Here is a 25675-nt window from a genome sequence, read left to right on the forward strand (position 1 = left end):
AAGAAAAACAAAGCAAGATCATTTATGCTGCCAGGTTTTGAACTCCCGATGCTTAAAGCAGTCTATGAGTATTAAGATTCATAGAGTATCAAAAACCACAGGCCATTGACGCATATTTGAGATTGCACCAGACTAATCAAGCCAACATATACCCTGTGTAAAGCCGGTTGCCTGTGGCCATATCTGTAGATTGCTCGACTAATCACTAGGTGGTATGGTGACAAAAAAAACATCAATCCCATCAAGTACGCCGTTCTCCGTATTCTTGGTATGCCATAAATGTATGAAATTAACAATATTTGTGTTTGTTGACCTCAACCCTCTAAGAAAGACCCTAGACCCCAGAGAAGGCCACAACCCGCAAGCGCTGTCGCACCAACGACCTTCTTGGTCCACCAGTTGTCATCCGTCAATGCCTTGGCTTTTTGGATCTTCCTGGCTGTCTCAGTTGGAGCACTAGCAGGTGTTTTTGCAGATACCTTCTTGCCAACAGACTCCTTGGCTGCCTCTGCTTCCTTCTGTTGCAGAAGGGCGATTTTCTTGCTGAGCGCCAGGAGATCCTCCTCAAGAGTTAGGTTGCCGCTGCGGTCAACCTCAACGTTCTGGATGTTGCCGAAGAAGTCTGTGATCAGACGGCTACGGGCGTTTTCTTCACCGCCTGGGAAGAGGTCGTATCGCACTCCAGCATGTGAGTGGATCTTGCCAAAGTCGTAGCTGTCGAACAGTTCGCCCACTGTCTTCTGGCTGTTCAGGTCCTTGACGTTGCTCTCGAGGAATTCAAGGTTGTAGTACGTGTATCGATCAATAACGGCGACGCCTACGTCGTTGTCGGCGTGATGCGAATATGAGGACTGATCGAGCTTGGAGGACCCGGTAGCGATGATGTTAGGGGAGTAAAGTCTGCTGTACATAGTGTTTGCTTGGCAGGTGTCGATCATGAAGAGGATCTCGTGATATCTAAACACCGTTAGTGGTTGACAGGAAAGCAATCAAGCTGCCACCTACCTCTTCTTCTCCCACATCTCCTCAAAAGCGTTGGCAAGATCAAATGCGCCGATCTCCTCAGCATCCTGGAACTTGAGGAACTCGTTTCCACCATGGCCAGTCATGTAAACCAAGATATTGCTTCGATCATCGGTAAGAAGACGCTTGCTTCGCGGCATCTCCGCGCCCACGCGATCCGTCAACAGGCGAATAAAGTTCTCAACAGTAACCTCGTAGCCACGATAGTCCACCTCGATGTTGTCGCCGTAGAGATCGACAGCGCGATCAGAATTGCTGTAGACGGTTCCAGGGAACGCGTTCCGGGGATTACAGGCCATGTCGTCGGGAAGCATGAGGATGATCTGGGAGTCAGGGATACCCAAGCGCTTGACGGTACGGTACATAGAGAGGACATTGGCGAGATGGCGGTAGTTGAACCAGAACCGTGATGTACAGACGAGAACGGCCCAATTACTGGTATGCTCGGCAAAAGCGATTGTTGCGAACATGGCTGCTGCCACGATGGCATGAAATCGAAGTATCGAGAGCTTCATGGCGGGGGATGTGATGTGATGTGACGAAGCGAACTGGTTGACAAGGGAGCGCGGTAGAGTAAGGAGCGAAGCTTAGAAGACAGGCGCAGCAGCAAATGGCATATCCGCTGGCTGTATCTCAATGAAAACGAGGTTGCAAAGAAATGCTTCCTCAGACTTACAAATCTATACAGCGGCGATAATCATGAATTCCATCCACTGGATATCCCTTTTTGGATCAACGTCACCAAGGAGGGAACACCTAACATTAACGTTGATTGATTACTGTTCAACACATAATCGGAGTCTTACCAGATCTGGACCCGGAGTTTTCGGCGTGGAGGATCCGATAAGACGGCCCCTGGCGCTTGTACTGATTCGAAACACTAACAAATTCCCACAGCATGTCACCAATCTGAACAAGGCAGCTTCACCTTTCAGTTGTTACTGTGTACATCTCGACAAAATTTAAAAGATCTTGGGGTGAGCTGGCAAAAATGCGGATATTCTCTCCTGTTACTTAACCAGGATTGAGAAACACTTGGGGTTGGATCTGTTGGCGTCGTGTTTGTTTGATGAGGGTATCTGATATGGTTCGACTACAAGTGAGATATGCTCTGATGTTGGAAATGACTGTGTCATGGGTGTTGTTTTAGGGAACATTGAGTCTGAGAATGGGATCAGATACATGTGGCTCGGCATGATTTGAGATGAACATGGTTAGGGAGTGTACAAGAAAAACACAACGAGGATATTGTATCCATGGGATTTCATTGTTAAGATTATACGCCAACCTCGAAATTCCAGTCTCGAGAATGATATCTGACAGGATTGACTGTCAATTTGGTTGAAGAACCGTGTTCTACGGACTACCGTATCGTCTTGCGGGCTTAAGGTTCTGAGCTAGAGCACAAGAGTACTGTAGTTGAGTGAAGGCAGGCAGGGCGGATAGATCGTGTCGTTCAAGATGCTGACTCTGCTGTATTATGGAGAAGATACATTCTATCCCACTTAGTTAGCCAGACTCTCAAGATACACACATATTCAGCTTGGTCAGCACTTATGCGAAAACTTTTATTTATTTTTTATTTATTTCAAGATTCGGGCAATCTTTATCTTAGCCTGAATCAAATTCTTCAGTCTGATGCGGATATACCAGCCAGGACCCATAAACCCCTCTTCTTGTGCTTTCATGGTCATGATGGGAATCGAATTTTCAACACGATAACGAGAAAACACAATCTGTAATTAGTAAGTCACTTACAGTAGCGTCTCGTAGCTGCATGGAAGAGCGAACAGAAAAAATGGAGGACCCTGCAGAGACTCCACCATGACGATGTGATAGACCATGGATGGAACTGAGACTGGGGTCGTAACGACTAAGTTAGGATGTCCAAGTCGTTCGCTGGACAAGCTGCGACTAAAGATACAGAAAAGGTCGCCTTGGCAGAGATGCCGAACAAAGCCGTTGGTGCATACCGAGACGGGTGAACGACCTTGTGCATGACGACTCCATAAAATTAAGCCATGTATCTACCGTCAGGTGGGATGAAAAGAAAATACAGAAGGCTTCTAGTGAGCCGCAAGTGACGAATGAGGGCCGGCACCGGAGTTGGAAAGGTACGATCACATGAATATTTCAGGTGTGAAATCCTCCAAATCGTCGAGTCGTGTTTTGAATGGCGTAGGTGATCCACTTGGAATATGCCTTCTTTATAACCGCTACCTTAGACCAGGTTATGCCATGAATGGACAGGGCATGGATCTGGAGCTGTACTGTATGGATGGTACTGTACTTCCAGTGCAGGCAGACCAAGGGCCAAGGCTGGACCGGCTTAATTAAGGTAAACTCGGTGGTTGTGAGTCTTGGCCGAGGTTGAGCAATAATATCGTGCATAGAGCCACGGGGTCAGTCCAGAAGCTCTGAGGTCGAGAATCAAAGACATCCAATGACGAGAGGTTCCGTGACTACATGCCGCAAACATCAGCTTGAAATGATGGAGCGCGTGGTAAAAAGCCTCAAACATCACCTGTTACCGAGAGAAGCTGGGGGAAGGAAACCTGGGGTCGAGGAGAATCACGATAGAATGATGTATCATGACCATGACAGTCCAAAAAGGAACAGTCTAACCCCCAACATGTCCTCAGTAGAACCCCCAAACTTGGATAGGTGCGGCGATGGCATCGTTTTCAATAATCATTGTGACAATGCTGATCAATTCCAATTATCGTTTGATTTCAGTCCTTTTTGACAGAATCCTCCGATCACGACTGGGCACTTGACACTTGACTAGGTAGGTAGACCTATTTACTTTCCTGATTGCAAGGCTAGTAATGAAACTCCAAAGCTTCCATGATTTTATACACACCTACCAGCCTAGTAAGTATCTGACATCCCCCGCAAACCTTGTCGTAACACAACACGAAGACGAAATGCAATGTATTGGAGGCACACCCTCTTTGGGCCTGGGTCTCTTGTTGGATAGGTTGACAAGCCTGACAAGGTGAGGAGCAAGATCAAGGTGCAAAGTGTGTGTGCGTGTGTGTGCGTGTGTCGTGTTTCGACTTTGGAGTGTTGGAGTGTTGGAGGTCTCAAACTTGTTGCTAAAAGTAGTCCTTACTAAGTACCTTACCTATCTTTGTGTTTCTTCTGCTCCTCCTAATACTTTCCGTCCTTTCAACTACTATATTCATTTCCAAAGTCCAAGCTACAACGCGAAACGTTCACAACTACAGAGTAAACAAAATCGAAACACCATACGGATACCCCTTTTCTCTTCCGCCTCATCTTATCTCCTACTATCCGGGGTGACACGGTGTATGTTACGGCCACCTCAAGGACCCTGCCTTTGTCTCTTCCTTCACCTCAGGTCAACCTCTGCCGTGCGACGGTGACTCGCTGAGGTGAGCCCAGGTACCTCAAGCCCGACTCCAAGGGACCAACCACCCCCTGGTCACCTGCTAAACCGCCACACCAGAAACGATCCGAGTTGAGCTCCCTGCTTCTACGTTGTGTACCGGTAGACCTTCTGGACCGTGGCGTGCATATGAGTTTTTGGCTGAGTTATCCTCTTCCGTCTCATCTGATTTGAGTAATTCGACCCCCAGAGGCAAAACGCCAAAAACGCCGGGAGTGCCTAAATCGGCCACTTTTGTAGTGGAGGCTTCAAGGTGCCTGAGTCTGGGTACAGTCCATACTTACACTGCCCTGCCTAGTCCCGTCGGCTTTATAGTGGGCGCCTGCACAAGCTCCATCTAAAATAACCAAACTAACTGTGCGACGTGCGCCAGGGTATTTGACTACCCCCTTGGCCTCCATCTCTTATTCGGTTCAGTCCAACCTCACTCTTCTTTCCACCGAAACAACTGACAAATCTCTCTCTTCAACTTGTCGAGGCCTTTGCTGTCTCAGAACTGCTACGGCTTGTCCATTTTGCCTCTGTTGAAGACTTGACCATGGGCCGTACGCCGGCCTACATCTTTGTCGTCAGGTACGTTTTCAGCTACCTTTCCAGACCCCTGTCGTCATGATGCATCGTCGCAATCAGATCGCGTAGCCCTAGCGCTGCGTATGCGTATGCGTACAGCATGACAGTATAGGCATGATGTTGATTACAGAACTCAACCAACCTCTATTCTAGGCACGGCAACCGCCTTGACGCTGCTGACAAGAAATGGCATCTTTCATCCCCTACACCCTATGATCCCCCTCTGACCTACGGCGGCTGGCTTCAAGCCAGAGCTGTTGGCAACCAAATCTCCAGCATTCTCGAACAAGCGAAGGACGAGTACGAGACGGCTTCCAAAGGCACAAAAAAGCGACGTAGATTCAAGGTCGTCATTCATAGCTCGCCATTCTTACGATGCGCCCAAACATCCATCGGAATCAGCTCTGGTCTTGCACAAACTCCCCATGAATCGCCTTACCGTCCGAACGACATATTCGTTTCCGCAACGGGACCACCAAAGCACTTTCGATCTACAATATTACGTTTGGATTCCTTTCTTGGAGAATGGCTGTCTCCCGAGTACTTCGAACAGATTACCCCACCACCTGGTGCCGCCCTCATGCTTGGAAGTGCGAAGGCCGAACTCCTACGACGCGAAGACTACAGTGCACTGACATCTGCACCCGCTCCAACTCCGATGCCTCACAGAGGCTCTAATGCTTCTCTCTGGAACGGATCTCCTGCCGCCAGTCCGTCTCTTGGACCCTTGAGACCAGGGTCTGCAGTGGAAGGTTCAACAGGGTCGGCTATGGCTGCGGCTCTAACTGGGCAGCTGGCAACTCAGATGGAAAAGAAAGGTTACACAGTCCCAAAGCCGAACTATGCTATCTCGAGTTCCGGAAAGATCCCCGACGGATTCGTGGCCCACGCGCGTGACGAATGCGTTGTGGTGGATTACCAATGGGATTCCATGAGAGCTCCACTAGATTTTGGAGATGGTGGCCAGCTTGGAGAAGAGTGGACAGACATGCACAAGAGATTTCGACGCGGTCTGAAGAAGATGGTGGACTGGTACGCTACGACTGATGCACCTGATGAGATGGTAACGCAGGCTGCCGGAGCTTCATCGAATGACACACACGACCCCTCGATTTCTGAAGACGAGGATGTAGAGACTGTTGTTATTCTTGTATCTCACGGAGCTGGATGTAATGCTCTCATTGGCGCTATTACTCATCAGCCTGTTCTTATGGATGTTGGAATTGCCTCTATCACTATGGCAGTTCGAAAGCAAGATGCTGATTACGGCACTCTCCTGGCTGCATCAGCAAACGAGGCGCCAAACTCTGAACCCCATGTCTCCCCCCATCAAATGTACGATATTCGCATGTCTGCAAGCACAGAACATTTGCGCTCAACAACCTCGACTCCCGTCTCATCCCGATCAACTTCAGCTGATGGTTTCCCTGCTGCTATCCGCGGCCGCAACCCCAGCATCGGCAGTACTGATGGACCCGGCCCACTCATTGGTTCTTTCGTCTATTCCGACCCTATCATTCCCATGGGCAGTCGTAGTGCTTCGGCCAGTGCAACTGTGGGATCGTCCTTACGTCGAACTTCTGGGTCACAGCGACCACTGAATCGAGGACCAGCTCTTACCACGGCAACAGGCGAATCAGGCTCAAGGAGCAACTCACCGAGCGCCAACACATCGTTCGGCCTGTGGACACCTGGGCCTTCGTCACTTAGACTGATGGATGATGGTAGTGACGATGCCTCTGACAAGGAGGACTTCGATTCCGTGCTGCCTAACTTTAGCCGTTTTAAAGGTATTCCGGAGGACAACAAGGGAGAAGCCCAAGCTTCTGCTGCCATGTCTACCTCGAACTCATCTACGCAATCATCTTTTTCTTCACGCTTTGAGCTTAACTCTACAAACTCATTATCTATGAGCTTGCCGCCCGCCGCTATCACCTCACTCAGCTCGTTCTCGTTCCCACCAAGTGGGGAGACTACTCCAAAGGCCACGCCCCGAGGTCCTATTCTCTCGGCCCCTATCAGAATCAAGACAGATATCTTACACGATTTTGACAAGCCCGCTGAAGAGCTTCAAATTGGACAACTTGGAGATGGTCTGGGCGGACTTTGGGGTCTTCCTCGACCTCCTGGCGAGGCCGAGCGTTTCCGCGATATGAGTCTTTCAAAACGACGTTGGACGACTACCGAGCGCGCCTAAAGCTCGACTCTCTTTGATACCCCAGAATACTTGCCCTTTGACAGGATGATGACTCAAATATCCTTTTCTCTCGAGGACTAGGGCAGAACGTTATTTATGTATTCGCCTTATACTATTTCAGCGCGCGTTGCTTCCTGCTAGTCGTTTACTCTTACTCACTCAACGACAGGCAGGTCTGTCTTTTTACTCATGGCATCGGCGAACTGGCGGGATACCATCCACTCATGAAATGGAGCACAGCAATGATATGCCGGACCTAATGGCATTGGGATTGATACCTAGGGAAGGGATGAATTTACAGGGACAACAACATGTTTCATTGAGTTGCTAAGAGTATATTGCTTTACACTTTGGGATCCGGCGCATGGTTTTTACGGCGAAAACGGCGGGAATGTATTCTGGTACGTGGGAAAGCATATAGCGATACCAGGATTGTAGGCACGATCGCCGTCAAGAGCCCAAGATTGCTCAAATGTATTTTGTTTAGAAAGTGAATACCAACTCTCATCTTCACTACCTTGTTCGGCCACTGTTGGTGACGAGCTAAGTAAAACACCTGACGGATGCGTATAATTATGTTTTGATTCATCTATCCATCACAACAGAAAGTTAATAACACGATCTAGCTGTTCATGATCTATGTGCGTAAAACAAATGATATACTCAGCGCTAGAATTCTGCTTTAAATGCGCACACCGCCGATGGGAAAATACAATTCATGTCATGCCCAGCAACCAACGCCATCCATCCGCTGTGACCTTGCCCAATGGTCAACAATCCGTGTCGAACCCCTGAAAAATCCGAAAGCAAGCTTTTGTTATCTATGCCTATATCGCTTTACCGCTTCGATTTCTTGGCAATAGCATCTAGCCGAAGACCTTGTTCATGGCCTGGTGAGCCAGCTCGACACCAAGGAAAGTAGCGGCGTTGGCGGGCACAGCACGAGCAAGGGCAGGACCAAATCCAGGGAAGAATGCCTTGACACCACCCTTTCCGTAGAGTTCACGAACGATGCTGCCAACGGAGACGTTGCCCTCTGAGGTCTGCAGGCGAGACTTGACCGTATCGATGGGGAAGACAGGTATCCACATGGCAACTCCAGCGGCAGCTCCAGCGCATGTGATAGCACTAAGACTGAGCTGACCGCTGGGCTTTCCAGTAAGGGGATCAATCGGTGTCATCTTTCGCTTGATGTACTCGTAGGCGGCGAAGTAGGCAGCAGAACCGGGGCCATCACGGGCGAGAGTAGCAGCGCTGCCGCGGAAGACGCTGCGGATACCGCCCTCCTTGTAGAGCTGGCGGACGACGTCAACGCCTCCATTGTACTTGGGTTTCTCACCGGGAGCAAGCTGCTTCTGACCCTGGACTTGGAGGATGACCTTGATGCGCTCGAAGGGTGCTGTGATAGCGGTCATGGGAATGGCGGAGATGAAGCCAGCGGTTGAGATCTGGGCGATTGTGAGACCCTCGGCGGGGACTTCACTAACACCTCGGACGATTTGCTTGCCGAGGTCGTAACCCCAAAAGGACACGGCAACTAGGTAGCTAGGTCAGTTGACGGCATACGAAGCTGAAAAAGTATCATAACGTACACATGGGTGTAACACCGACAAGAGGTGCGCTTACGCCAGCGTAAAGACCTCTTCGCAGACCATCACGAGCAATACTCTTGCGTACAACATCGACGGCAGAGGAGTAAACACCTCGCTCAGCGGTTTGAAGGCGGACTTTGACAAGATCGAAAGGATGCCCCACTACGACAGCGCAGAGACCACCAAAACCACCAGCTGCAAAGGCGCGAAGCTGCTGAGCGAGGCCAGAGGATGCGCCGGCCTTGGAGTCATCTTTTGGTTCAGGCGCGGGCGCAATGGTCTTCAGCTTGTCTACGACACGGGCCTCGATGGCGGAGTCTGGGGTATCGGCGGAGGACATTGTGAAGAGTTTGGAGGCGGAGGATGACCGGGAAGGAGGAGGCGCCGAGAGGTGAGGTAAAGGAAGGGTTTATGTTGGGTTTTGACAGAATGGACCTCGGAATGAGGAATGTGGAGGATGGGAGTGGGATAATAAGAGTGTGGGGTGGTCTCGGCCGAGGGGAGGGTGTAGCTTGTAACCAAGAGCTTATGATGCAAGTCAAGTAAATGCAAGGTCAAGCTGATACAACAGAGAGCTATGGGGGTATAAAACAAGAAAGAAAAAGTGTAAACAAAGGGAGAGGGAAATAGTGAGAGTATATCAACCAAGATCTGATCGGGCACGTCACAGGCGTATTTTCTAAGCTTCTATTCGATCGGTACGAGCTTGACCTGAGATTCTGCAATAGAGCTTCACGTCCAAGCGCATCCCTTGCTGAAGTACCTATACAACAACTAAATAGATAGTAATTATCAATCTTTTTTTTTTCCACTGGGTAGTACTACAGCTAGTAAATCTAATTCTCCAATTCCCCTCGGTCTTCCGGGGCAATGATCTCTCACCCACCCCCGATCCCCGAGCCCCGGTTCCGGCTCTGTTCGTTGTTTTGTTGCCTCGGCTTCGGCTCGCGGGGTGCATCATGAGTCTCTCTTTCTGTCTTCCCCACATGGAAAAGGACCGAGTTTCGTGGGGTACTACCTTTAGAGGCCGGCATATCATTGCTGTGGAAGCTGAGGTCACTTGCAATGCAATGCAGTGCAGTGCAGTGCAGTGCAGTGCGCTGACTGCAGAGCATGCGGTTACACTGCTACAGCAGCCCGGCCAGACGGAATTGAGCGGGATTAAAGGCTCTGCATCTAGGTAGGACTCAAATGAGGTCAAATGAGGTCATACACCAGATCTTCAGGTCAGATTAGGCTCTTTCAGTTGGAGAAGAGCCCCACAGTCCCCATCTCCTGCATCTGACTATCACATGCAAACCGCAATCCTGTCTCAGATATACCTTCACTGGTCTTATATATAGACTGATCACGAGCTATAGATACTTAACAAGCAAGATTTTTGGTGTAAATAGTGTTTGAAGCCTGCTCTATTGCTGGATATACACCTGTCTCACCCCTCTACTCTAAAGTTTCTGTCTCCATGATGAGAATCCAAGTAAAACCTATTATAATGATACATGTGATCCTCCACGTGCCCCATGAATGACCTTGTTGGCCAATTCCAGGCACACATAGCCTGAACTGCCTGAGAACACCAAGACAAACCCGACTGGCAACGGTATTGACCCATTTACCAATCTCTGCTCTTTGGCGGCTTACCGTTATTCCGACGTAGTAGCCTTCAGCAAATAAATCGACAAACATCTGTCCTTCTTTGACACAAGCAAGTCATACACTTCGTCTCGCGACAATGCTTCTCCCCTTCATTGTACATTCCCACCTCTTTCATACTATTTATCCCAACTTGAAACTCGACTTCTACAATGCCTTCGCTGATGCCAATGTGGGCGTTGCTGGTGGTGCTGGGATTCCTCGTCTGCTGCACCAACAGCTGTTGTCTCCTTCTCGTTCAACTTGCACCACAACGTCTGCCCCTTCTCTCAAAAGATATTCGCGAACTCGATCTCGGACGTCTTCCAACGGAGCTCCTTTTGCTGCCACTACGTGAACAACGCCTAATAACTTCCCACCACTAGGGCTAGCGCTGTGGTCATCCCTCCAGAACTTTGGCGACGAATAGCCTACTACTCCTCTTTGGTTCAGTATACCGCCTAAGCTGTTTCGAAGGTTGTACTCTGTATCCTCTGGAATGCTTAGTAGCAGCCGTTTCGCTGACGAGTATACTAGCGGCTTGGATGAAAGAAAGATTAGAACAGCAATAAAGCATGAGGCTAACGGATCCCATCCGGCCCAGCCCCAAAAGCTCGTCAATATTGTCGACACGATGACCGACACGCTACCCAAGGTATCGGCAAGGATATGCAAGTAAATGCCGTGCATATTCTCGTTGTCGTGGCCGTGGCCGTGGCTGTGGTCATGGCCATGGTTATGACCATGATCATGGCTGTGAGAATGCCCGTGGTCGTGTCCATGGTCGTGTCCGTGGTGATGGTGACCGAATGCCATCATTCCAACCAGGTTGACAAGTAGACCCAAGGTGCTCACAATAAAGAGCTCGCCTAATCGCTTTGTTTGAGTTCCCTCCCACAGCCGTTCAAAAGCCTCAAAGGCAATTTCGACACTGAGTAACCTACACCCAATAAGTTAACAACGGACCTGCAGAAGTGCCGAAAGTTACTTACATCAACAAGATACCGTTGGCGAACCCACTCAATGTCTCAATCTTACCGAAGCCATAAGGAAATCTCTGGCTTCGCGGCCATTTGCTCAATACGGCAGCCAACAAGCCCACCATGAGCGCCACGCAATCAAAGAACATATGGATACTGTCGCTCAGTAAACCGAGCGAGTCTGTGACGTAGCCATAAAACGCCTGTACAGCCATGAACGAAAAGTTGAGTCTAGACGGAGATCTGAATTAATCAAACATTCCAGGTATATTATGTGGTTTCGCTTACGCCATGAAGTAAAAAATACGCCTGGAATCCTTCTCAATTAAGATAGCATTCAGAATTGGAAATCTTGTTGTGTACGGCAGAATCATCCGGGTGAATAATGATCTTTCGCCCTTGTCATCATCATGCGGATGGCCATGATCATGTCCATAATGATTGCTATGGTCATGACTATGTGAGTGGTTGTGAGAATGCGAATGGTCGTGGGAGTGATCGTGGGAATGATCGTGATGGTCGTGGTCATGATGGTCGTGAGGAAATTCCGGAGGAGAATAAGTCATGTTGGCCGATTTGGGACCCGGTGTAAGTATACTCTTGCCTCCCGGAGTTATCTCTTCTGTCCAGCCCTCCAAGGTGTTTAATGGGGCTGGAGGGAGTTTCTCGCGGGCAATGGTTGCGCTTGTGTTGGACATGCGGGAGCGTCTGTGTCCATGCTTGTGGATGCTCGGATTGTGGGAGTGTGCAGAATGATTTCCATTTCCGTCCGCATGATCATGGCTAGCATCGTGGTTATGGTCTTCGTCGGGTACTGATGGAAGGCTCCCGTTGGAGAAAGTCGATTGTCGTCTGAGGTTGTTCAACGACGATTGAGAATGACTTCGTGTATGTGAATGCATATGGTTCTGATGCGCATGGGGCAGAGTGGAGGTCGGAAGGGCGTATGAGGACGCCATGTTAATTTATAGGATTCGGGATGGTTGCTCAAGTCAACAGTTCGGTCCTAGACTAAGTCACGGAGACGACGCTCAATGAGGGCGGTGATCGGATATCGGCGCGAGTATTGGCGATTTCAAAGAGAGTCCTTACACCTCCCCTAGGGCCAATCGCAACGTCATCAGTCGAGCGTGAAATTGAACTTGTGAAACGGGCGCGTCGCAAGCAGCTGTATGGTATCGGGTACAGAAAGGCAAGAGAAACAGAGATCGTGGGACGTCTAGAATCCTTTTCAGAGTAGACGCGGGAGGCGTGAAGAGCCGTGGTGGTTGTGGCGGACTAGAGATAGGAGACTCCAGCACGTGGAGCTAAAAGTGACAACCCGACTGAGCAGCGATCGACGGGTAGCCAAGAGGATCAAGACCCAAGATGGAAACAGCTGAGAGAAGGGAAGTTAATGACTCGATCGGTGGATTAGAGTTGAGCTATTTGATCCTGGCGAAGTTGTGATCTTGAATCGGTGAAAGAGTTGCTAATGTTGTTATGTTCGCCAAGTCTTGATACCATTTTGAAGTCACTTGACTGTTGATCTGGGTTTGCTCCTTCCTGATCCTCCTCTGATACATTATGGATTGGCCCTCATGGCCCTGTCGTTTGGCCGGGGATTGCTAGGGGAGGGCCATTTTTGACTGGCTGAGCGCTGGAAAGTTTGGTGTTCCCCCCTGCATGCGGTTACTTTTCCGCTAATAGTTAGTGCATTTGATGCTCTAGCTCGCTTTTTAGAGCCTAATGCTATCACACCCCGCAGCAGAGTTGCATCTCAACCCCTGAACTTCATCTTGAGATAATCTCCCGTTGCCCGTCTGTACGTATGCCTTCTAGGGGAGGAAAGAAAACACAGGATCTTGATCCTAAATGACAAAAAGACTTGGGTAATATAGCCTAAGCTTAGGATAAATTCTGCTGATTTTATTTTGACACTCCATGTCAAAGCTCGCTGTTTTCTCCCCCCCTCCCCCGAGGGCTTTGCATTATGTGTGCACCCAGCCAGAAAGTGGAAGCACAAATAGGCTGGACAATTCTGGGTGCGGTAAGTAGGGTAGTTAACAAAAACTACAGTTAGGTGGCATTTCCATCAACTACCTAGCACTAAGGTACATAGCAAGCAAAATTGATCGAGTCCCAAAGGGATTGGAAGTTGGCTTGCATCACCTAAGTTGCTATGCTTGGCAGAGAGACATAAGCTATGACAATCATCACCGTAATTGAGACGAGGGTTTTGCTTGTTAGACAGCATATTCCCTCCTCTACAGCATAAGAAATCTACATTTACTGTTTAGGATTACAGTTAGATCAGAGCAGTTGGTGATGTCTCTTGAAAGTTTGAGAGTGGAATAATTCACAGAGCCTTCATTGTTTGAAAGTAGGACATCTTTTTGCCCTATCAACTCTCCCATACCTTTTGCGGCAATATAATATTCATTGGTCTTTATTTTTGATCGTCTTCTAGGATCAGCTTCAATCGAGATCGCTTTGTTTTTCTATCTTGCCTTGTCTTTCTTACAGCACCGTCGGTACCTGTGCATCCCTGGCCTGTGGAACCTCGAATCTACCTATTTGACCAGTGACTGCAAGGTGGCCTTGGCCTTGGCCAACACAACTCCAACAACGCCCATAACTGGTTGCTGCAGGCACCACCAAAAAGTATTCATATTAATCTCGACGCCATGTTATGATTGCCGATTAATACCTTTATTGATATGTCAGCCGCATTTATTGTCTCAGTCATTGCTGGCGCTCTCAGCTGTGTCTTCCTGGTATGGCTGATACGTGGTCTTGCGATCCTTATTCCTACTCGCTATCAGCCTTCTCAGAAACCTGAAGATGATCATATTCAGATTCTTGTTGTCGGCGACGTCGGGCGCAGTCCTCGCATGCAATATCATGCTCTGAGCGTTGCCAAACATGGTCGCAATGTCGATATCGTGGGCTACAAAGGTATGATTCCATCACCTGAATATCGTGGGTTACGTACACAACCTAACACTGGGTAGAAACCTCAAGACACCCTGATCTCATCGGGAATCCTCGCGTTACTATGTATGCACTCCCACCACAACCTGAGGTCCTTCAATGGGGAACATTGCCATTCTTTCTCAATATTCCTCTCAAGGTTTTATGGCAGTTCTGGGGCTTGTTCAGTACCTTGATGTACGATGCTCCTGCTGCTAAATGGATCATCATTCAAGTAAGTTGATATCATATTCACGGCTTTTTTTTTAGCTTCACGGTATCTAACAAACCCCCAAGAACCCCCCCTCAATCCCGACTTTTCATGTTGCACTCTTGGTTTCCTTCCTGCGAGGCAGTAAGCTTGTAGTGGACTGGCATAATTATGGCTACACTATCCTGGCCCAAGGGAAGTGGTATGTTAAGCCGTTAGTTCCTGTGTACCGTTGGTACGAAACCGGCTTCGGACGCTATCTGGGAGATGTCAACCTTTCTGTCACCGATGCTATGGCCCGTCAGCTCAAAGAGAGGCCTTTCAACCTGAAGCGTTCTGTACTCACACTTCATGACCGGCCTGCCCAGGTGTTTCAACCTATTCTCTCTACTACAAAACGTCTGGCCTTTTTGTCTCGACTTGCAGAGACTAAAGACATTGCCAAGGATATTGTCGATGGTGCAGTACGGCTCATCGTGAGTAGCACTTCCTGGACGCCAGACGAGGACTTTGGCCTGCTCCTGGATGCTCTCGTCTCCTATGCCAGGTCCGCTGAGGCCTCACCCATCCTGGCTATAATTACTGGTAAGGGTCCGCAAAAAGAACTCTACCTTGAAAAAATCAAGACACTCCAGGAGGGTGGTAAACTACCTGGTGTTCGTATCATAACGGCGTGGCTTTCCACCAGGGACTATGCCTCACTTCTTGCTTCGGCAGACCTTGGTATCTCGCTGCATAAGTCCAGCTCGGGCGTTGATCTTCCCATGAAGGTGGTGGACATGTTTGGCGCTGGTCTCCCCGTCGCAGCATACTCTGCTTTTGAGAGCTTCAGCGAACTTGTCAAGGAAGGCCAAAACGGTTGTGGTTTCGAAACCTCATCAGAATTGGCAGAGATCCTTGCGAGACTTCTGAGCTTTTCCGGACAAGAGGAGTTGGCTCGTTTGAAGAAGGGTGCAGTTAGTGAAGGCTCTCTGAGGTGGGATCAGGAATGGGACCGCGTAGTTGGCAAAGCCATTGGCCTTGTTGGTGAAGAGAGCATTTAGATATTGCAACTCAAAAAGGAAATCGACGACGAAAACCATCGTAATGTTCCTGTGCAATGATAAGAAGGGTCACTATTTCACTGATGGTTCAACGCTGATATAAAATACGCCCAAGGCTACATGACACCGCTCGAACGCTGATGGCCATTGCAAGGCGTTCCAACCACCTAACGCCAATCCACGTATGCTTCCCACTCCCATGATAGTCACATTATGGGGAATAGTCCTGCATCTAATCCTCTCCCAAGCTCTCCCTCACGCACTTTCTGCAGCGTCTTCGGAAATCCTTGTTCTTGCCCTCCCTTTCCTCGCGGAACATCCGTGCAGCCTCCACATTGGCAGGGCTCTCGTCGTTGGGACTGTGGAATAGACTAATGGTGCTGAGAAGAATAGTTTCGGGTGTCTGGACTGGGCTCCAGCGTTCAGAGGCTGCTTCGTAGCCATACTCGTCTTCCTCGGGAGGGTGGAGGATAGAAATGCAGAGCTTGCCGTTTTCGTAGATATTCGGGTGGAAAGGAATGGGATCTTGAAATGTGAGGGAAGGTGGCATGTGAGGATAACTCGACGGAAAGGATAGACGAGCCCGGAAGTTGCCTCCTACAAGTCGAGGTCAGCGTATGTCAAAGATCATGAGAGGGGAGCGAGGTTAGGCTCTGGTCGTACCGCCGTAGTATTTGCAGTCGTCGCTAATCATGAGCATCACTTCCCACTCAAAGATGTTGTTATCGTTTACGAGGCCGCATGAGATGCCTGGAATATCCTTGCCAGCCTGCATCTCTTTGAGCTGTCGCTTAAGCAACGAAGCTGCTGGAGCAGAACTAGTGGCCATGATGTCTTTGTGGACGAGGCGCTGATGAGGTTCTAGCTTGGTACTTGAAAGAAGTATTGCAGTGTGCCAGTAGAAGCTCGTGAGGATGTATGTAAATATGTGTATGTGCAAGATCAGTCCGCAGATGTGTGATCCATTACTTGGTAAGGTGCCTTACCTTATAGGATATCCTGGTAGCGGCGGATTGTGGGGGAGTCGTTGGGCTCTAGCTGGAAAACGGCCCCGCCTCACGGTTTCCTTGAACATAATGTCATAACCTAAGGCAAAGTAAAGACGGTAGTGAAATAATGTTATATTTATTTTACAATATTGGATGCTTTGATTTGTGTCTATTGAGTCATGGAAGCAATGAGTTGAGCTTGGAATATGTATGCTATTCCATGTTGCTTGGCACTAATCTTATAGAGTGTTGACTTCACTCACACCGACCTCCGTATTGTTGTGATGTCTCCAACCATCTGTTTCATTCTTAACTGTTATGCACCGACTAAAGTCTTCATACAAAATCGTGTTAAATGCGGGGTATCATCGAGCGACATAGACGCCCATCACTTCTTCGACGTCCCAAATCCAGTAAAGCCCATCGCTGCCATCATATCGTCTTCGTCATGTTCGCCATCAACACGAACGTCCTCTCCATATTCCATCTTCACCCTTGCCTCTTCCTCCTTCTTTATCCTCTTCCTTTCATTATCCTCTCTTCTCTTCCTCCTTCGCTCTTCGGCTTCTTTCTCAGCCTCTTCTTCTCGTAACTGTAGTCGTTCATGCAGGCTAGTCTGCTTCTCCTTCTCCAGCTCATCTCGCCGTCGGATGTAGTACTCAATACGTTCGTGGACTTCCTCTGCCGTCGCGCGCTTGACTTCAGTCGTCTGGCCTGTATTTATCAAGTGCTGTGGTGTGTTGAGATGCTCGATGTATTGCTTGTTGTCTTTGAACGTGAGATCGCAAGGCTCACAGTAGAAACCAGCTCCTCGGCCACGCTTTCCGACGCCTGCACCTCCGGGGACAAGCTGTGTTTTTCCGATTTGTTGTGTGAGGTCTATAACATTCCGGCGTGCTGATGTGTATGTTTCGTCGCCTGTTAGAGGCTTGTGGTATTTCTTGCCTGCAAGCTTGGCTTCATAACGCGCCTTGGACTCTTCTTTTTCTTTTGCCTCGCGTTCATTGGCTTTGGCAGCGTATTCGTCGAGATCATAGGTCTTTCGAAAATCGGTATCGCCAGATGGCGCGCCACCATAGGCGCCTTTCTTGGAGTCGGACATTGGGTTATAATAATATGTGAAGAGCAAAGCGTATAGGCTATAGACTGATCATGGATGATAAAAGTTGGGGCGCGATCATAGTGTAGAGTTTATACCAAGTCTAGCCAAAAGTAGACTCACAAGAAACCAGCGTGTAACTTACAACCCACGGTTTTAAAATACGATTTCGTTTCTGCTTCTGCGTTACAAGCTATAATTCATATATATTATGCTCGCGTCGCATATGAAAACTTAGCATTGGGTCTGTATGACATACTCAGCCTTCGACTTCTTCGAAACCCGCGGCATCGTCCTGGTGCTAAACATGACACGACACGTGCGATTTATCCCAGGCCAGAATTAGGTACTTTAGAGCGACAGGGGTATTTGGCATGAGGTCACAGCAACCTCAGGAAGCGCTAAAAATACCCCGCCGCGGGGCAACTCTTTTTTTGAGTCGCGACCTGGGGACAATTTTTCACCACGAAATACCACTGCGAGAGTCAGACGTAGAAGGATCACAATGTTGTACCTCGTGGGACTTGGTCTCTCCGACGAGACAGATATTACTGTCAAGGGTCTTGAGGTCGTTAAGAAAGCCTCCAGGGTCTATCTGGAGGCTTATACTAGCATTCTGCTTGTCGAGCAATCTGTCTTGGTACATGCAACCATTCCCTAACCCAAGAGCCAATGCTAATTATGCTAGGAATCGTACTATGGACGATCCATCACTGTAGCTGACCGTGAGATGGTTGAGTCAAACAGCGACGAGATCCTCCGAAATGCGCAGAACGAAGATGTTGCGTTCCTTGTAGTTGGAGATCCCTTCGGGTACGATCTAGTGATCCAACTTGCAGCTGTATACTGATACGTCACAGAGCTACCACTCATACGGATCTCGTGCTTCGTGCCCGGGAACTCGAAATCCCTGTCCGAACCGTTCCCAATGCCTCCATCATGTCCGGGATTGGCGCATGCGGTCTACAGCTCTACAATTTTGGACAAACCGTGTCCATGGTTTTTTTCACTGATACATGGAAGCCCGCATCTTTCTACGATCGGATAAAGGAGAACCGTCAAATCGGCTTACACACGCTAGTCTTGGTCGATATCAAGGTTAAGGAGCAGAGTCTCGAAAATATGGCCCGAGGTCGTCTGGTCTACGAGCCTCCTCGCTACATGACTGTTGGCCAGTGTGCAAAGCAGATGCTAGAGATTGAGGATGAGCGCAAGGATGGTGTCTATACCAAGGACAGTCTGGCCATTGGCGCTGCTCGCGTGGGAGGTAAGACGGAGAAGTTCGTGGCCGGTACTTTGGAGGAGCTTTGCTCCACCGACGAGGAGCTAGGGCCTCCTCTTCACAGTCTCGTCCTCCTTGGTCGAAGGACACACGAGCTGGAGCTTGACTACGTCCGGCAGTTTGCGGTTGACAAGGAGAAGTGGGATAGACTATGGAAAGCTGAGTACGGAAAGCAGCTGTGAACTGTTGCTAATATTGTCATGAATTCGTATCGCCTTTGATAAAAGTCCTATCGTACAAGCGAGATTTGCATTATTCAGAACATTACTCTCGCGAAGCGCGCCAAGATCGCACATCCCCTTCCGAAATCTCCCTCAATGTGTTGGGCGAAGCAGGCTTGCCAGTGACGGCGCTGGAAGCAATGTCGGCAGCGCGGCTCAGCAGGTTCTTGGAAACGAGAGAATAGGTGACCGATACTGTCTTGACGCGGATGATTCCGATACGAGGGTCATTCTCAGAACCATCATGGACACCGTCACCGAGATCACCAAGCCAAGCCTTGAGTGTAGGGCTGTAGTGCTTGGAAACAAGACTTCTATCTGTGCTAATACTAGCATTGCCAGCAATGGAAGCCCACTCTCCGGAGGCGTTGATGAAAGAAACGTTGACGTGAGGGTCAGCATCGAGGTCGTCGGTCTTGCCAGACTCCGTGTTGGTGTGGAAGAGAAGGTCAATGCCTCCAGTCTCCTGTAGTAGGGTCAGATAGAGTCTCAATTCCAATCAAAGGAACACATACTGTGGCAGCCAGCGCCATGCAGCGAGATACAAGATTACCAGAGCCTGAGCCCCGGGTGGTCATCATGCCAAACTTCTCCTTGGTGATGAAGTGGACAAGATCCTCAATCTTGGTCTGGAGGGGCACCTCCTCGGCGTTTGCCTTCTTGTAAGGATCGGCAGGGGCATCGCCGGTGTTTGCATTAGAGAAAGACATCTTGCTCAGTTTGGTACGTAGTGGGAGTGTTTTGGGTTGTTGATGTTGATGTTTGAAGATAAGATCAAAGCTCAAGCACAAAAGCTGAGGCTTCGCCAGCAGATTTATATACCTCCTACCAAACAGGTTATTGCTTACACATCATACCTTAAGGTAGCATGCAAGCCATCATGGTACAATCGTATGCATTTCATCATCGATGCTCAGTCGACATGTAGGGCAATCGCAGCGGGGTGTTTGAGATCGAGCAATAATTAATGGTGACGTCAGCGTCCATGATGGGGTCTTGCACGGAGGCGTGAAGCTGTTGTGTCAACAAATCTCGCGTCATTCTGCCAAACAAGGACTATAGATATATTGGATTTCGGTAAGATGATTTGGGGATCGGGCAAAATGTCTACGTCTCAGTCTCACTGGGCTTATGTTTCTTATAATTCACCCGCCTCCATGATAACGGGAACCAGCATCTCATGGCTGGCCCTGGTCTAATTGGTCCATTATTTAACGTGAGGCTACTAAGATCTCCCTACCTTACCTTACTTATCTGAGTGCCGAGAGCAAAAGGAAACGAGTCTTTCCGTTGTGTCATCTTCCGTTCAATGCAGAGACCCGCTCCGCTCATACACAATGCTTGTTCATCAAGGGCGTCTGCATTGGATTGAATATAGTTTTGGTTATTCATAGGAAGCCCTGCCAGTGTGAACCCTTGACTTACTGAACATGATTGCATATGAATCATTGCGATATCCCGAATGATTCTAGGGATATCTTCAGAGAGGACGCGAGGGATAATGTGACCACTGAAACTCAAATTATCTCTTGGTAATTCATAACTCAACTGCAGCCGATGAAGAATGATCGTTCGACCCTAGCACGATCTTCGTCAAGGAATAGCATAGCAACCCTTGTGCTACAAGGCTCGGAATGCTATAGGCTATCTGTTTGTTATAGATTTCCGATAGGAAGCTCGAAAAAGAGCTTTGCTCCATCTGCAGCTACATTCCCTGTCATGGAGCCCGTTCAGCTTGATGTGAGTCGAGTGAGCGGTTTACACCACTGAAAGATTGGGATGTTACTCCTTGGCCGCAGTGCTTTCCTAATTCCAATTGACAGGTAATGAATGTTTAATGACGCCGGAAGATACTGCCATTGCCTCAAGATTCCCGGATGTTTTGTCTCCGTCTACCAAATAAACTCTCTCTGTGGACCTTCGGAGATCTCGATCGCATGGGCTGCCACTTTTGGGAAATTTCAGCCGGCGAGCGACAAAGACAAGTGCGACGGGTAGCACTCGCCCGGCGGTCCTTGCCTTATTAATTTTGTGTTGCACCTTGCAAGTGGTCCCTTCCTTAATCCGAGCCTATAACGTCACACGAGAAACATCAGACTTTAAGGACGGGAACTCCACTCCACCTGGCTTAAGCAACCTCAGGTAAGAACATGCCGACCAGTGACTTCCCTACGCACTTCCCGTACAACACCAGCCCTCATCTTCCTCCGTCCCAAGCTATTCTGCAATCTACAAGCCAGCACAAACTGACACTGGAGGCATCGCGCCTTTGCTGTTGTCAACTACAATCCGCAAATCGATATCGAGAGGCAACCGGATAGCATTTCCCTGGCCGGTTGTGCCTTTTCCACTCTTCACCTCACTTGACTACCCTACTCCCCTCGTTTCCCAGACCGCATCACAGCAAAAGAGACAAACCCTTAATTCAGTGCCGGCGCAACAGGATTGCAGCATACCTACTTCTGCATTCTGTTCTTCTATACAAGTCTGTCGGTTACATACTTCATCTTCTTTCCCATTTTATTTTCATCCACCCTGTCCATTGCCATTAACTGTATAAAGACCATCCCCCCCATTTGTGGTCTTAGTTTCTGGCTAAGCTCACGACATCTTCATTTCACTTCTGACTAACGCAGTTGTTACTCGCCCACTCTCGTTGACTGGAACTTGCGATCGTTTATTCGACGTTATTCGTTCAATTAGCCATCCGCATACGTCAACTATCGTCCAAACGTGACCATGACATCAAACACCCCCGCGGTTAGTATCTCAATGATATTCATCCTGGAGTTAGCTGACAAGTTACAGACGGCTTACCCGTGGGAATGCCGGGACAAGGAAGACCAGGCTAAGGCCGCCTTTAATCATCCTCTCCGCCGTGCAAATCAATCTCTCACCGAAGAGAACATGAAACTCAAGCGTATTCTGCGCGAAAACGGCATTTCCTGGTCTTCTGTCGCTCTGAACCACATGAATCAAGACAATCCTTTGAAGCGCAAGACCCGATCTTCTATGACCGCTCAGGAGCTCGGTCATCCATACCTTCCTATGGAAGTCATTCTTCGTATTCTGAAGTTTGCTATGAAATCTCCTTTCCCAATTGTCGATCCTCTGTCCCCCCTTACACCTGAGAACATGTCTGACAAAGAGAAAACGCGAGGCAACCAGATTGCCATTAATTTCCTGGCTACCTGTAGAGCTCTTCACCTTGAAGGTACTCGATACCTGTGGGAGTCGAACAACTTCACTTTCACAACTCCTCAAGCTGTTCGCACCTTTGCCGAGCTTCCCATCAAATTTCGTCAGGGTATTACGCATGTCACCTTTCGTGTTATTGCACGATACTATGACGATCAGCCTTGTCGTCGACACAAACTGGACCGCTGTTATCACGGCGATTTGAAGAAGGACCACGTCTTGAAAGTTCAGCAACGTCCAACCGAGTCTCCTCTCGTTCGTGGTGGCTTCCGGTGCTACACTTGGAACCAGATTGTCGACTTTCTCGAGGGGCTTCGTGCACCCTTCGATCCGAGTTACCGAAACAGGAAACAGCCACGACCACGAATGCTGCCTTCTCTTGTGTCTCTGCGCCTGGACCTGGTGAACTTTTCCGACACCCTTCTCCCCTTCTCCGGATCCGAGCTTCACGATATTTGCTCTCATGAACTTGGCTGCACCCTGAACGAACTCCAAGTCACGGGTATGCCCTTTGATGATACTGGAATGAAAGCATCTGCCGAAATGAGCGGCATGCTCAAAGACGAAGGTTTGTATCTTGATGGCCCGGCTTCCTATATGGCTCACTCTAGGCATCTTCAACCTCTCTCTGGCAAGAAATGGTGTGCCCGAGTGATTCGAGCGTGGAAGCCCAAGGATGATGACGACGAAGACAGTGAAAACGATTCGGATACTGTTCATGGACACTCACACAGCCATGTCAGGCTTGGCGCTTTGCCTCCTGCCCCGACCGAAGAGGGCCATCCAGCTTCAAACCGCGACGAAGAAACAGTCATCTGGAAGCGAGTGCCGATCTCTAGAGACATGGAGAAGCGGGACTGGGTCCAGTTTTCTCGCTCTAGTGGATACGAGATTAGCGATATCGATTGGGACAGCGACGAGGAGGGTATCTGCCCCTGTTGCGGAGAATCCCACCCAGGCTCGTCCTTCCTGGATATTCTAATGGATGAAGACCTTGCTGACTGAGAATCAGTATAATGATGCTATGGGACATTGGCGTTGAAATCGGGTAATCGAGATGGGATTGTTACGAGTTATATGTTTATGTCCGAACATGCTTAGATACCCTTACAAGCAATGAGGATGCTAATGCTTTTTGTTGTTGTTTTTAACGAACCGGAATGGAGTCTCAGGAACAAAATGGTATGGAGAATTAGCGGGATGGGAATAATGGGCATCATCTCTAGACAGGTCAATGGCCAATTATGTGCCCACATAGGCAAAGGCTGCCGGGATTGAAGGTGTAACATGGAAACACTGAATATGAGTGACAGATTGACGTTTTGCGACATGAGCAATTCGTATATGGTCTATAGGGGTCTATGAATTCGATCGTATTATGTAACTGTGGCAATATTATCATGGTTGATCAGATACCCGAGTCGTCCTGCTCCATCTTCATCTTGTGTGAGAAGTCGCTCCATGCTTTGCAACCTTCTTCGATATCCTTGTATTCCTGGTCCGACACGAGGCTTGGGATCTCGTCTTCTCGAACAATAAATTGTAGCGAGAAGCCTTCAGCAGCATGCCAACCTATATGGCAGTGCATGAGCCACACACCTGGATTGTCGGTGAGAAATGCGATCACAAGGTGCCCTTTGGCAGGTAAAAGAGCAGTGTCACGGCGTGGGGGATTTTCTGTGTTGAGGGTGATATTTGAATCGTATGGACCGGGGCCTTGAGCGAGAATCTGAAAATCGAATCCGTGAAGGTGGATAGGATGGGAGATATCCTGTTCTGTTTCAATAGCAAGGTAAACCCAGACATTCTTTTTGGGAACACGAATGACAGCATTAGACTTAGTGAATGAGGCGCTGTTATTGAGCTTGAGGAGGGAGGGTTCGCCCCATTCTGCGATCATGGTAGTGCTGTTAAGCGCCCATTTGATGATGCCATCTGAGTTCCAAGAGCGGTTGGCGTTCTGTATGACTTCCATCTCAGGAGGTCCAACATTGCGAGGGACGACAGGTACAATGCTCTCGTAAGGCTCATCTTGGCAATGATCCTCGTGCTTGCGTCCTTTCGTCGTGGGTGTAGTGCTGTTCGATGCATAAGATACAATACCGAGCGCATTTTGAGGATTGATGTTTCTGGTGCAGTCAAGTTGGGGGATAGCGCGAAGCCAAAATGACGATGCCCTTGAAGCTTGGTTTGCCGTGACAAGAATATCCATACGTTCACCTAGAGAATATTAGAAAAAAGCACTAGGTAAGGAGTTGTGAGAACAGTACCAATTGCGAGGCTGATGTGGTCGGTTTCGTAGGGCTCAACTGCTACAAAGTCTACCGCAATGACTTTGAGAGTATGATGATCGATGGAAAACTTATATAGAGTATCAATCCCAGTGTTGATGAGACGTAGGCGATATGTCTTGCCCTCCTCGAAGTCTAGTCTGAACCTCTCTCCAGTCTGGTTCGTATCGGTATCATTTCCATGGACATTAGTGCCGTTGATTAGAACATTATCCATCAGCGCAGGACCCTCTCGCTGGACATCATGTAAAAGTTGATTGACAGTCTTGTGCGACCAATCGCTGAGCATGATGGTCCCAACATCCTCATCATAGTTGGCACTTGCGGGACCACGAATGATCAAACCACCGTAAACACCATCATAAGTCTGGAGCCCAAAATGAGAGTGATACCACGAGGTACCATACTGGGTCGCACGCCATCTGTATGTTACAGAGGACCCTGGTGCAACAGGGCACTGGGTAATAGCAACGACACCATCGTGAGGGTTTGTGTAATTTTGATGAGTGCCATGGAAGTGAAAGGACGAACCGTTGGATGAAGTCTTCAGATTACTTGTCATGTGAACGACAACATTATCGCCCCAGTCGGCAAATATAGTTGGTCCTTGAAAAGTTAGCTCCAGTTCGGCATATGATCCAAGTCTGCATTCTCATACCTGGTATCGTTCCGTTGATAGCTTGGGCGAATCTGGGAACTCCATCCGGAGCAAAGGTTATCTCGCTAATTTCAAGCCAGTATTCTCTCGTCACACCAGTATCAGGAACAACCGAGTAGTAATCACTGTGGACATCGAATCCACACCATTGGTCTCGAGTAGTAGGTGTGTTCCCAGAACATGATCCTTGATTCTGAAACTTGGAATTGGTGGGCTCCGGCAAGGCGGTTAAGGGTGAAGCCAAAGCGATGAGGAAAATTGAAGACAGTCTGGGCATTGCAAAAGATTATTAAAGACTTTTCATTGAATGATTGAATTTAAGCGT

At 48.8% G+C, this 25675-nt stretch overlaps 10 protein-coding genes across 10 annotated transcripts; 4 read left to right on the forward strand and 6 right to left on the reverse strand.

Annotated features, from left to right (window-relative positions):
- Positions 1-314: 314 nt before the first annotated feature.
- On the reverse strand, positions 315-1538 carry GPI8 (glycosylphosphatidylinositol anchor biosynthesis; the record flags this gene model as incomplete). Its single annotated transcript, XM_044821885.1, has 2 exons — positions 315-957; positions 1006-1538. The coding sequence occupies 2 exons, from the start codon at positions 1536-1538 to the stop codon at positions 315-317; spliced, it is 1176 nt and encodes a 391-aa protein (XP_044683218.1).
- A 3435-nt stretch (positions 1539-4973) lies between these two features.
- J7337_004186 (uncharacterized protein) lies at positions 4974-7202 on the forward strand (the record flags this gene model as incomplete). The annotated part of the gene is made up of 2 exons (XM_044821886.1): positions 4974-5008; positions 5159-7202. 2 exons carry the CDS (start codon positions 4974-4976, stop codon positions 7200-7202), a joined length of 2079 nt encoding a protein of 692 aa, XP_044683219.1.
- Positions 7203-8068: 866 nt separating this feature from the next.
- On the reverse strand, positions 8069-9134 carry J7337_004187 (uncharacterized protein; the record flags this gene model as incomplete). Its single annotated transcript, XM_044821887.1, has 2 exons — positions 8069-8739; positions 8795-9134. 2 exons carry the CDS (start codon positions 9132-9134, stop codon positions 8069-8071), a joined length of 1011 nt encoding a protein of 336 aa, XP_044683220.1.
- Positions 9135-14105: 4971 nt separating this feature from the next.
- Positions 14106-15612, forward strand: J7337_004188 (uncharacterized protein; the record flags this gene model as incomplete). The annotated part of the gene is made up of 3 exons (XM_044821888.1): positions 14106-14343; positions 14400-14593; positions 14656-15612. The coding sequence occupies 3 exons, from the start codon at positions 14106-14108 to the stop codon at positions 15610-15612; spliced, it is 1389 nt and encodes a 462-aa protein (XP_044683221.1).
- Positions 15613-15844: 232 nt separating this feature from the next.
- On the reverse strand, positions 15845-16441 carry J7337_004189 (uncharacterized protein; the record flags this gene model as incomplete). The annotated part of the gene is made up of 2 exons (XM_044821889.1): positions 15845-16137; positions 16276-16441. 2 exons carry the CDS (start codon positions 16439-16441, stop codon positions 15845-15847), a joined length of 459 nt encoding a protein of 152 aa, XP_044683222.1.
- A 548-nt stretch (positions 16442-16989) lies between these two features.
- J7337_004190 (uncharacterized protein) lies at positions 16990-17703 on the reverse strand (the record flags this gene model as incomplete). Its single annotated transcript, XM_044821890.1, has 1 exon — positions 16990-17703. The coding sequence occupies one exon, from the start codon at positions 17701-17703 to the stop codon at positions 16990-16992; it is 714 nt and encodes a 237-aa protein (XP_044683223.1).
- A 502-nt stretch (positions 17704-18205) lies between these two features.
- DPH5 (diphthine synthase) lies at positions 18206-19164 on the forward strand (the record flags this gene model as incomplete). Its single annotated transcript, XM_044821891.1, has 3 exons — positions 18206-18340; positions 18389-18513; positions 18561-19164. 3 exons carry the CDS (start codon positions 18206-18208, stop codon positions 19162-19164), a joined length of 864 nt encoding a protein of 287 aa, XP_044683224.1.
- An 82-nt stretch (positions 19165-19246) lies between these two features.
- BLI3 (BLI-3 blue-light-inducible Bli-3 protein) lies at positions 19247-19913 on the reverse strand (the record flags this gene model as incomplete). Its single annotated transcript, XM_044821892.1, has 2 exons — positions 19247-19669; positions 19719-19913. 2 exons carry the CDS (start codon positions 19911-19913, stop codon positions 19247-19249), a joined length of 618 nt encoding a protein of 205 aa, XP_044683225.1.
- A 2029-nt stretch (positions 19914-21942) lies between these two features.
- On the forward strand, positions 21943-23406 carry J7337_004193 (uncharacterized protein; the record flags this gene model as incomplete). The annotated part of the gene is made up of 2 exons (XM_044821893.1): positions 21943-21963; positions 22012-23406. 2 exons carry the CDS (start codon positions 21943-21945, stop codon positions 23404-23406), a joined length of 1416 nt encoding a protein of 471 aa, XP_044683226.1.
- A 403-nt stretch (positions 23407-23809) lies between these two features.
- J7337_004194 (uncharacterized protein) lies at positions 23810-25627 on the reverse strand (the record flags this gene model as incomplete). The annotated part of the gene is made up of 3 exons (XM_044821894.1): positions 23810-24621; positions 24672-25298; positions 25351-25627. 3 exons carry the CDS (start codon positions 25625-25627, stop codon positions 23810-23812), a joined length of 1716 nt encoding a protein of 571 aa, XP_044683227.1.
- Between the last annotated feature and the right edge of the window lie 48 nt (positions 25628-25675).

Source organism: Fusarium musae, chromosome 3 (genome assembly GCF_019915245.1).
Source record: "Fusarium musae strain F31 chromosome 3, whole genome shotgun sequence".
NCBI classification, from domain to species: Eukaryota; Fungi; Ascomycota; class Sordariomycetes; order Hypocreales; family Nectriaceae; genus Fusarium; species Fusarium musae.